Genomic DNA, 12,047 nt, shown 5'->3' with positions numbered 1-12,047 from the left:
ACATGCACACACACACACACAAACACACACACACAATGCAGGAAATATCTTTTTTCTATTTACTTTCAGAAATTCAGTTACTGCCTGGCGCAAATTAGCTGCTCACTACATTTATTGGAAGAATGAATCCATTAATGGAAGAAGGAAAGAATCATATCAAATAATTGGCATCATAAAATGCAAAGTCTGTCCAGTACAATTTGCTTTACTTTTGCTGACATAATTTGCTTTACTTTGGTAACTTACAGTATTCTGATAAAATGGAATAACATAAATACTTTTTATATTTATCTTAAATATCAATCAATGGATTAGTCTACCAACCCCCATGCTTAGGTTATTAATTTTGGACTTTCTAAGGTGCATTTTGTTAAATTCCTTTAAAGGTCCAGTCCTAAAAAAAAAAAAAAAAAAAAAAAGCCTTAAAAAAGATAAATTGTGAATTAACTCAGCTTACAAATATTCGATTAAATTGAATTTCCTTTTGCATTTCCAAAATCATTGTATCCAGCACAGTGGATGGCCAGAGTACAACCTTACAATATTTGTTGATTTTTTACACAGAGGGGGAAGGAGAGGGTGGGACAAACTGACAAGGTAGCACTGATGTATATACACAATCATGCATATAAGAGATAGCTAGTTGAAGTTGCTATATAACACAGGGATCTCAGCCCAGTGCTGTGTGATGATCTAGAGGGGTGGGATGGGACAGAGGAGGTAGGCTCAAGAGGGAGGAGATATATGTATACTCACGTTGTATGGGAGAAACCAACACAACATTGTAAAGCAATTATCCTCCAATTAAAAATAACTTTTAAAAAAACCTGATGATAAAAAGACAGTTAAGTCAATGAAAATAAAAATAAAAATTAAAAAAACTTCAGGTAAGCTGATAATGTCAGTGCTCTGTCCAGATTTCTCAGATTGTTGTTAGTACATTTTACACATTTCCAACTACTGTGTACTTTTTCTTACAGCAGCCAGCATCTATGGCTGTTTTTCAGAAGAATGCTGTCAGGAGCCCAGTTTGCCTATAAGCTCAGAGATTCAGATGTACATGGGATTTTATGTGCCCCCAAGGCAGCCCTTAATCAATGGCTGATAGATATACAAGTATGAAAGTGTCAGTACTTTTGTTTCTGAACAGGACAGCTTTTAGGTATAGCTTGCATTGCAAGTATCCCCTTGGAGTCTCAAATTAGGCCTTGCTTTCAAAGTGATTATCGTGATGTCTATCATAATGTAAGAACTTACTGAAGTGAAGTGAAAGTCGCTCACAGTCGTGTCCAACTCTTTGCGACCCAGTGGGCTGTAGCCCACCAGGCTCTTCTGTCCATGGAATTTTCCAGGCCAGAATACTGGAGTGGGTTGCCATTTCCTTCTCCCGGGGCTCTTCCCAACTCAGGGATCGAACCCAGGTCTCCCGCAATGCCGGCAGATGCTTTACCGTCTGAGCCACCAGGGAAGACCCCTATTCCCTTGGTGATCAGGCTAAACTTAGGCTTCCCTCTGTAGGACTTTGCCATAGACTGCATTTCTGCTGGGCTTCCACCCCTTCCAATTCCTGTTTTTCCCAATCTTTTACCAATTTCTCATAGATACCTCCTTAATAAATAATTTTAATTCTTATCTCTGGGTCTGTTTCTGGAGAACCTGGTTTAATATTGATATATTAAGTTTCTTGGTATTGCTTCAGTTTGTCTTAAGGCCCAAGGGGGAAGTATACAGGAAAACAAATAGAATGAATAGGAACACTCTCATTTTGTTAGCTTGAGCTGGGACCTACAGATATGGGTAAGAATTCCATACTCAATAATTAGAAAATAACTCAAAATTATGGATGACTTAAGAAAACATATGACGAATCCTAAATAAGATAACTGTGACACATTGAGAAATGATAAATCCTAACTCACTTGCATTAGACTTAGTCTGGGTGCTTGTTAACAATGTAGATCCTGCTCGACCTTCCCATCCTAATGAAATAGGATTCCCTGAAGGAGAAGGGTGTCTTCAACAACACGTCGACATTTTATCACATTTTGGTCCCTAAAGCAATACTGCTTGGACCTAGAGTCTCATGTTGCTTTTTAAATCTTTCTAGAAATGCCTTTATTCCAGATCTTACCTATCTTTCATGAAAATCTCATTTCTAGTTCTTACTCCTCTTGCCATAGGAACTAAAACCTGGTCCAAGAAGCATATTGAGAACAGATGCATTATCATACATTTCATTTTCTTCTGCTTTTCTTCTAATCCTCTTCTCCCCTGAGATCTTCCTTCATCCTTCAGTTATAAACACATTTCCCTTATATACAAAGGAATGCAAAAGGTACCAGGAAATGAAGATCATGTCTACACTTAAAACTGTATCAGGGGGCTGCATGTCATCCTCAGAAACTCTGTTTATAAAGTCAAGTTAAATTATTGCCTAGGGACTGACCTACCTCATACTATTAATAGAGTCTCTATCTTACAACTGACTCATCTTTATATGTTCTATTTGATCATTTATATATGTATATATACAGGCATATAAAAACCCCAAGGAATGAGAAAGAATTCATTCTAATCAGGCTCATAACAAAAGGATTTATAAATTTAATGTCAATTTATTAATTAAAACTATACTTAGAAAACAGCAGTTAAAAGCACAGGTCCATGTGCCAACATCTTATATTTGAATGCCTGCTATCTTCGAAATGTAAGAGTTTAGGCAAGTAACATAAACTAAGATTTGGTTACTTTTTCTGTAGAGTGTGGTAACTACAGGATTGTTGTGAAAATTAAACTAGTTAATACACACAAAGTATTCTGAAAAGTGTCTGTTGACACTATGAAGTGTTGATAAATTACTGTTCTTGCTAAAAGTGATTCCTATTCAAGACCTACTATTATCAGTGACATTAGTGACAAAAATGGAATTAGACCTATATTATATAGGTGAAAATGAAATATTTAATATGATGTCTTTAGGGAAAAAGTCCTAAAATTTTGAATACAGATTAGAGATGGTATTATTTACCCTTATTCTCTATAAATTTAAATTTCCTTCATAAATAATCTCATTATAATCACATTATAATTTATAATCTTGAAAAAAATAATTTATAATCTTGTATAATTTATATAATATTTACATTCTTGTATTACAATCACAATATAATTTACATTCTTGTATAATTTACATTCTTGTATACTAGCCACATTCATGCACGTGCTTAGCCATGTCTAACTCTTTGTGACCCCATGGACTGTAGCCCACTGGACTCCTCTTCCATGGGATTTTCTAGCAAGAATACTAGAGTGGGTTGCCATTTCCTATTCCAGGGGATCTTCTCAACCCAAGGGTTGAAGCTGCATCTCTTGCGTCTCTTGCATCGGCAGGTGGATTGTTTACCACTGCACCACCTGGGAAGCCCTTATGCTAGCTGCCTGCTCATAATTTAGAGAATTATTAGACTTGGACACAGTGCAAAGGGGTGGGGGGCTTAAAGTTTCTCAGATCCAACTTCCCACTCTGCAGAAATCTATCCCAAAGCATTCCTGAAAGTTAAGTCATTCAGTTCATGAATAGAGACCTCCAGTGATAAGAAGCCTCCTAACTATTGAGACAACTTCTTCCATTAGAAGGCAAGGCTGACCACTTAGAGTTGTATTATATTTTCACACATTTTTGTTAAGATTTAATTTGATTAGCTTCATTCAGATTTGAAGGTCCAAGGGCTTCCCTGAGAGCTCAGTTGGTAAAGAATCCGCCTGTGATTCAGGAGACCCTGATTCGATCCCTATGCTGGGAAGATCCTCTGGAGAAAGGAAAGGCTATCCACTCCAGTATTCTGGCCTAGAGAATTTCATGGACAGAAGAGCCTGGTGGGCTACAGTCCATGGGGTCACAAACAATTGGATACGATTGAGCAACTTTCAGTTCACTCACTGAAGCTGAACATCTTCATGAATTATAACTGAGGATTATATAAATTTGTGAAACAGTTGTTTTTTCCTTGAAGTCACCATATCATTTAATAAGCAAAATATTTTGTTGTTACAGATGAAATGTGAAAAAATTTTGAACACATAGTGCTTTGATCTACTACAAAGATATATATGCAATTATAAATTCATCATTTATTATACTTATTTTAGATTCCATGAGGATTTGCCACTATGTACTTTCCAAGCTTGCTATTATATACTGCACATGTTGAATGCTTTGTAATGTCACGTTCTGTGTTTAAGAAATCTGTATAAAGAGCAGCTGCACTATTGAAGAGATACAAGCACTCCCATATTTATTGCAGTACTATTCACATTAGCCAAGATAGGGATACAACCTTAAGTGCTCATGAAAAGGTAAAGATATAGGCGATGTGGCCCATGCCACACACAAACAATAGAATATTGTTCAACTACAAGAAAGAAGGAAATCTTGCCAATTGAAATAATAACATAGATGGACTTCAATGACATTATACTAAGATAAGTCAGAGAGAGAAAGAAAAATACTGTATTGATATCACTTACATGTGGAAATCTAAAGTCAAACTCCAAAAAAAGAGTAAAATGGTGGTGACTAGGGACTGGGAATGGGATAAGAGGAGAGATGTTCTCTCCTCTTATTTATTAAAGGGTTATTTAAGGGTACGCAACTTAAAACTAATAAGTCATAGAGATTTAAGGCATAGCACAGTGATTATAGGCAACAATATTATATCATATCAGCCTATCTCAGCTTTCAAACATGCCTTTCTCACTAAACCTGATCATTTCTAGCTTTTGATTTAAAGTGAGGGATGTAACATTTCCTTTCACTTGAACACTTATAGGCTATTTTAGGGTTATTAATTGGCCTGATTTCCATATTGTTACGTATCAAAGAATAGGGAGGCCTGAAAGAGTGAGAGAGGGAATTACAAGTTGATGGAGCAGTCAGAACACACATGACATTTACCAGCTAAGTTTGCCATCTTATATGGGTGTAGTTCATGATGTCCCCAAGCAATTAAAACAGTAATATCAAAGATCACAGACTACAAGTCACCATAACAAATATAATAATAATTAAAATCTTGAAATATTGTGAGAATTACCAAAATGTGACACAGAGACAGGAAGTGAGAAATGCTGTTAGAAAAATGGTGTGGATAGACTTGCTCAACAGGGTGGCCACAGAGCATCAGTTTATTTTTTTTTAAAAAAAAGCTGTATCAGTAAAGTGCAATAATGCAAAGTACAAAAAAAGAGTTATACTTGTATTATCTCTATATATAAAATCTATATATTTTCAGTTATTCTTTACATCTTACCTTGCACCTAAATAAACAAAGTCCATTTTCTGCTTTAAGGCTACCATTCTATTTCAGATTTTGATTCTGTTAACCTTTGTGTTCTAAAATATTTTGCATCAGTCCTTTCTTCCCCTCCCCCAACATAGTTAATTTCTCCTCAAATAAAGCTTTTTCCATTGTCTTCAAAGATTCTTTAGTATACAAAAAGGGAATGACTCAGAAAATTCATTTTCTGTATACTACATACAGGGTAATTTTACCTTTAAGATACACCTAGTAAATAAATTGATCTTTCTCAAATTGTATATAAATAAGAATTTACCTGATATATGAAGTACCCAAAGAAACAAAACAATTTGAAAGCAAATCAAATAAAGTTATCTTACTTTCAGTAATAAAATTTCACTATTTTTAATAATGATATAAAATCAGCAAGTTTCCAATATTGATCTGATCAATTTTTGCCTATACTCAGAATTATACTGCATTTTCAGAGCCCAAAAGCATTTCTGGAAGCTATAGAACAACAAGCCAAAAAATTACATGTTTATTGCAACAGCACTCAGCAAGTGGGATGAACTGCATTTTGACAAACTCTTTAGTATTTCTGAAGCTATAATATTACAAACGACTGAGAAAATAGAATAAATAATTAGTTTTCACACTACACTGATTTTTATATCAAAGGTACCACTTATATTTATTAAAAAAGTGAACAAAAACATCTTCATGGGATGTGTTCAATTAACTTCAAAGATGAATTATATTTGTTTCCTAAAATAATTTCCCATAGGAATGTGATACATAAATCACACTGTTTTCATTAGAAATGATCTATGCTTTCTATATAAAAACAGTCTCAGTATCTGTTATGTTCAGCTTACAAGTGTTATATTTATACTATGTATTGTTTAATCTATTATTCACTTAAACATTGATTTTAATTAAAATTATGCTTTAAATTTCAATTGTTTTATTACAATTTTAAATCATTTTTACTTACTATAAAACAGTGTATGTTCATATAGAGAAAGCAAAAATTGAAAAGCAAAACAAAATCTTTCACGAGCCTAAGGTTGTTTAATCACATATTATTTTCCAAGTAAGCTCTTCACTGATAACACTTTTTAAACTGATGCAGAACCCACAATGAACTCCCATTCTTCCTTTTTTCTCATTTTTCTCCATAGCATGTATAACCATCTTGTATTCTTTCTTTTCCTTCCCTCATTTATCAACCTATTGATCTATTTATTCATTTATTTATTAAATGTCTCACGCCTAAAGTTTTGCTCCATGAAACAATGTTTACATCTTGTTCACGGCTCTATCACAAGTCCCTGGAACAGTGCTTAATATGTAAGAGGCTCTTGGTACATATTTGTTGAATGACTGATCAAATTAATCCTATCCTATTATCAGGTTTAAATGATATATACCATTTTAAAATTTTTCATAGGACTCTATTCAGCTTTTACATCAGAATTACCTATTTTCTTTCATTTAATATATTTAAAACTTTTCATTTTTAGTATTCTTGGATGAATATACTTGATGTGTAAAACTTCAGGCATATTATCAATTACTTCACAGAGGAATCACAGAAGTAGAATGTTAAGGTTAAATGGGATGTATATTTGAAACATTCTGCCAGCTTGTCCTTTAGAATCACTGACATCAACTTATACTTCCACTGTGATACAAGAGTCCCCAAATTTCCACATTCTCAATGTTTTCATTCATTTTCTTTTTAAATTTGCTGAGTATTTTCCTCCTCCAAATGTCCAAAAACAGGTTAAATATGAGAGAAAAAATAATGTTTAATTCTCTTTACACTTAACAATTTTACTTTACCTGAACTGGATTAATCACAAAGTCATTTACATATCCCTGAATTAAAACGTGGTGTGTAAGAGTAGATTGCTTTATAATGTGATACACCTCATTTAATAACTTCCTCATTAAATGATTCAAATGTGTTTTTATTGGTTACACAACATTTAATGGTATACAGTATACTGACTGCAACTATACTACTTCTCCTTTAATTTAGACTAATGAAAATGAGTTTTATCCTTCTTGAATAACTTCAAAGAAAAGACTTCATTTGAATAAAACAAAATCACTTCCATAGTGTTAATAAAAGTTCTAAAATAATTTGAAATAAATACACAGCTATAGAATGTTCAGTGATTGAATATCCTATAAGTTTGTGAGTCCCAAGAATACTATTCATATGTCAACCAAACTCATATTATGTCATTTATCAATCTCAGTTCTTACCACTTTTACCTACAAATATCAGACAGTAATAAATTTTTAACTTGCCTATTATTCTATTATAGGTACATGTTCTTTAAGTTCTGTAAGGCAAAGCACTCAATTCTTCTTGCCAATGTCATGACTCAAGGAAGAAACATGAATATCAGGCTCTATAAATTAACTCAGTCTTATAGTTCCAAATGTATACAAATACACATATATAGTAACAGAAAATAATTTTATCTGGCTGATAAATAATTTGACATAAAACCCAAATGGCTCTTATCACTGGTATTAAGGTAAAACAATTACTAAGATTTAAATGACAAATATTAGGGATTAAAAAAAACCCACTCTTTTTCTAAGAAGATATGATAAGAAAGAATATCATTCTTGGGATAAACGTTGACACAAAACATATAACCAACAGAATTACTATCATTGTACCTTTTGATCATATACCAATGATTTAAAACAAAAGCCTAAAGATTTAACATACTAGTTGTCCCCAACAAAAGTTAAATGGTATTAAGAACTATAAATATAAATGGGCTATTCTTATTATAGAATTAAGAACTGCTTGTCATATTGGTCGATAAAAAATCTAGCCTAAACAAAAATCAACAAAATAAGATGAACCTATTCAGAGAGTTGATACACACCTGACTTATTTTCCTAGATTAAATCAATGTAACAGGACAAACAGAAGTTAATCTTCAATTACCAAAACAAGGTATGGATATTAATTGAATTGGCCCTGGTTACCTATTAAATATATGTAAGAGACATATTTTGGACTATATATTTTAAGATTAAGTTCAAAAAAATGAATCATTCTATAATATTACAGTATCTACATTGTGTCAGAGGAAATCAAATTTCATAATCATGGCATCAGGTAATAGCTTCAGAAATGCATATATTTTTTCGAATGTGTTGATTATAGAGGCATGTGGGATATCTGCTATCATTTATTTGAATTGTAGGCTACTTTAAGATGCAGGATGGCAAACTTAATGAAGTATTGGCTTATTGTGATAAACTCTTTTCATTTAGTTAACTAGCTAATCTACAGTTGTATAGTGACGTTGACAGCCCATATGTCTTTGACTTCCAAATAATAATTGTCTTCATAATGAAGATATTTCCCTATCCCAAATTCTTTCAGAAGCTATTGCTGGCTTGGCACTAAGAAGAAACATGTTTCATATTATAATAAGATTTTATACTTCTAGGAGATTCAAATATTCTGAAAATGACTTTGAAGTATAGTTTTATTAATCTTTCATATTCTCATGAGAGTCAAGTAGGTGGCAAGTATTATCTCAATTTTGTAAAATAGAAACTAATGAAACAGTTTACTTGCCTGAGGCTAAATATTGAAGTAATGAAAAGTCATATTCCAATTCTGGAACTTAACTCAAACTCTTACTATGCATTCTATCTATAATACACTTTATGGAGATGAGAGTAAAAGCAAAGGAAAAAAATCTTCAGAAAATATGAAAACCAATCTAATCTACTTTAAGGGACTCTGGAATAGATATCTGTTACTTGATTGATTGTTCTTGGTCTTGGTGACAGTGATGATACCTCAACTTCAAAGAATTAATTTCCCTAAAACATTTCTGGGTGACCATATATTGAGTGTGGTTATGGACACAGTAAAGGTAATTGAATTCTACTGATATTTCAAACAAAGCTAAAACCTGACAAAATATACAATGGCACAATAACTCAAAAGGTGAAAAAGAAACTAAGGAAAGCTAAATTTGGACTTCAAATGGACCTGTAAGTTGGTAATATACCTGATTCTTGAAAGTGAAAAATAAAGCAAGCCTCTGGGGATTTCAGGGTTTCCCAAGTATTCTTATTTGTTTGACCCATCATATTCTCCTGTTTGATTCTTCTTTAAAATCTCTTAATTTTCTCTATTCTATTTCATTTTTTCCTTTTTATAGTCTCATAAAGATTCATTACAATAGTTTGATTATTTATTGGCAATACATTTGTAAATTACTGTTGAAAACTCATGTTCTGATTCTTTAGCACTCTGGTATGCAATAGACTTACCAATTCATTTTCATTACCAAGAAAAGCTATTTCATTATATTTTAGTACAAAAATGTAATTACTAGTAGCTGAACTAATTGCAATTCTAAAAATCAAAATTCCTTTTGGTATTTCAAGCCCTGATAAAAACATTTAGCTTTTAAATAGTTGCTTTCTTAATACTTGAGGAAAATTTAAATAATTCCATAAGACTGGCATGATATGTACAAGATATATACCTTGTATATGACTGATTTTCCAAATCAGTAGTTATTTCTCCTCTAATAATATAGCATATTTAGAGTTCGTTTTTTTCTCTAATAGGAGATGACTTATTAGCTGTAGTAAAATTAGTAAAATTGTCTTTGGAAAAATTAAAAGATATAAAATTCCAAACAAACCGTACAGTTGAAAAAAATCTAACATCTTTCACTAAATAAGCAGATTTAGGTTGTTTTTTGTTTTTTTTATTTTTTGTCCTGCAAACTTAAAAGAGACATGGTAAATGTAAACATATATTTACAATTATCTATTTTAATAAGGAAACCTTAGATTTTTTTCCTCATATCTTTAAAAAGACAATCTTTACTTACCTGGCCCATCATCCACTTTGTCTAGGCACCGAGGTGTTGTGCTAAGAAAGGAGGCATGTTTTATTCTAGCCACAAAAGTACGAGGTGGCATGTATTTATGTTGAATTTGAGACATCTCATATGATTTTTGAACATCATAGGCACCTGGTGCTGGAACACCCTGAAACAGATTTCAATGAACCAGCATAAACATATAGGAAATTTCCAGAAAGATGTAGCATAGATGTTCACACTATAAAATGACATACGTAGAAAAATACAAAACTTTTACTTCATTATTAAAAATAGAAATTTAAAAGAGTATCCCTAAATTATCCTCTCCTAAACGAACTATAAACTGACTCACAAAAAATTAATATGAACAGAATCATGAAGTACAGATTCACATTCTTAAAAAATTAGTCTTCATAATATAGTTGTTATTGTTGTTTAGTCGCTAAATCATGTCTGACTCTGCAATCACATGGACTATAGATCACCAAGCTCCTCATCCATAGGATTTCCCAGGCAAGAATACTGGAGTTGTCATGTGTTGTCATGGCCTTCTCCATAGGATCTTCTGGACCCAGGGATCCAACTCACATCTCCTGCATTGCATGTGAATTCTTTACCACTGAGCCACTGGGAAGCCCTTCATAATATACATCAAACTCTAATTTTCAAATTTCACAATAAAAATCAAATTTTTTATAGAACACTGATTATTTATCTTTTTAAGTAGCAAAACTATTCCTGCTTTACCATCCTATGTGAGCATACTTTACTTATCCTACAAATGAGACTGCTTATTTCATTTTAATAGATTTCAATTAGGTTAAAAGGCTTCCCCCTTTCATCACTTATGGCTCTTAACATGCTCTACAGTTATATTAACATTTTTAATCAACATAAACCACATGGATATTAATAACTATAATAATCTAAACAAAATAAAAATATTATATATTTGTTACACAATTAATGCCTACAAACCATTAGCTAATTACCTCAATGAAAACTTTTAAAACTCATTTTCTTCAAATAATTTCAAAAAATAATGTTTTATATATAACAAATCTGTTCATCTGTTTTATGTACAAAGATAATATTTTTTAAGTTTTAATAATTTTCAGGCAGGCAGGAGACTCGTCTTGTGGCTAAGGGTGGAGGTCCTAGCACTAGACGTTTTTGGTTCCAAATATTTGCTTCTTACTTGCTGTAGGACCCTAACCAAGCTACTTAACCTCTGTAATTCCCAGTGTCTTCATCTGTAAGTGGGAAAACGACAGAACTTATATTCTATGTCACTGAGTTGCTGTGAGGTTTAAATTAGTTAAAACAAATACTTAGATTGGTCCCTGAATCTACAAATGGGTTTGCTAATCTTACTATTCCCTGGTGGTTCAGATGGTAAAGAATCTGCCAGCAATGCAGGAGACCTGGGTTCAATCCCTGGATAGGGAAGATTTCCTGGAGAAGGGAATGTCTACCTACTCCAGTACTGTTGCCTGGAGAATTCCATGGACAGAGGAACCTGGCAGGTGACAGTGCATGAGGTTGCAAACAGTTGGACATGACTGAATATCTAATACACAACCTTACTATTCTACAAAAGCTAATTTCAATGTAGAAAACAAGACTGAACAATCAAAGTATAGGCAAACAGAAAAGAGTTTATTTTTAATGTTTCAAATAAGTCAAACACATTTGGATACTGAGAAAGCATACTTTTGAAGTCCATCTAGGAGCCATACTTTATAAAACGTACTTTCTTTGATCCTTAAATCCCTATGATCATCACCTTCATGCACAGGCCCACAGTATGATCTCCCACTTCCAAAGAATCACTAAATAAGGTAAAAGCACGGAT

At 32.7% G+C, this 12,047-nt stretch overlaps 1 protein-coding gene across 5 annotated transcripts in view; it reads right to left on the bottom strand.

The window, feature by feature from the left end:
- The window catches only part of STPG2 (sperm tail PG-rich repeat containing 2), a 625,295-nt gene that overhangs the window by 365,679 nt on the left and 247,569 nt on the right, over positions 1-12,047 (bottom strand). For all 5 annotated transcript variants that reach the window (XM_070791177.1, XM_070791180.1, XM_070791176.1 and 2 more), the window contains one exon: positions 10,199-10,358. In XM_070791177.1, coding sequence (XP_070647278.1) covers positions 10,199-10,358 — 160 coding nt within the window. The remainder of the gene's footprint in view (positions 1-10,198; positions 10,359-12,047) is intronic.

This window comes from Bos indicus, chromosome 6 (assembly GCF_029378745.1).
Source record: "Bos indicus isolate NIAB-ARS_2022 breed Sahiwal x Tharparkar chromosome 6, NIAB-ARS_B.indTharparkar_mat_pri_1.0, whole genome shotgun sequence".
NCBI lineage: Eukaryota > Metazoa > Chordata > Mammalia > Artiodactyla > Bovidae > Bos > Bos indicus.
This window is presented reverse-complemented; position numbering and strand designations above follow the sequence as displayed.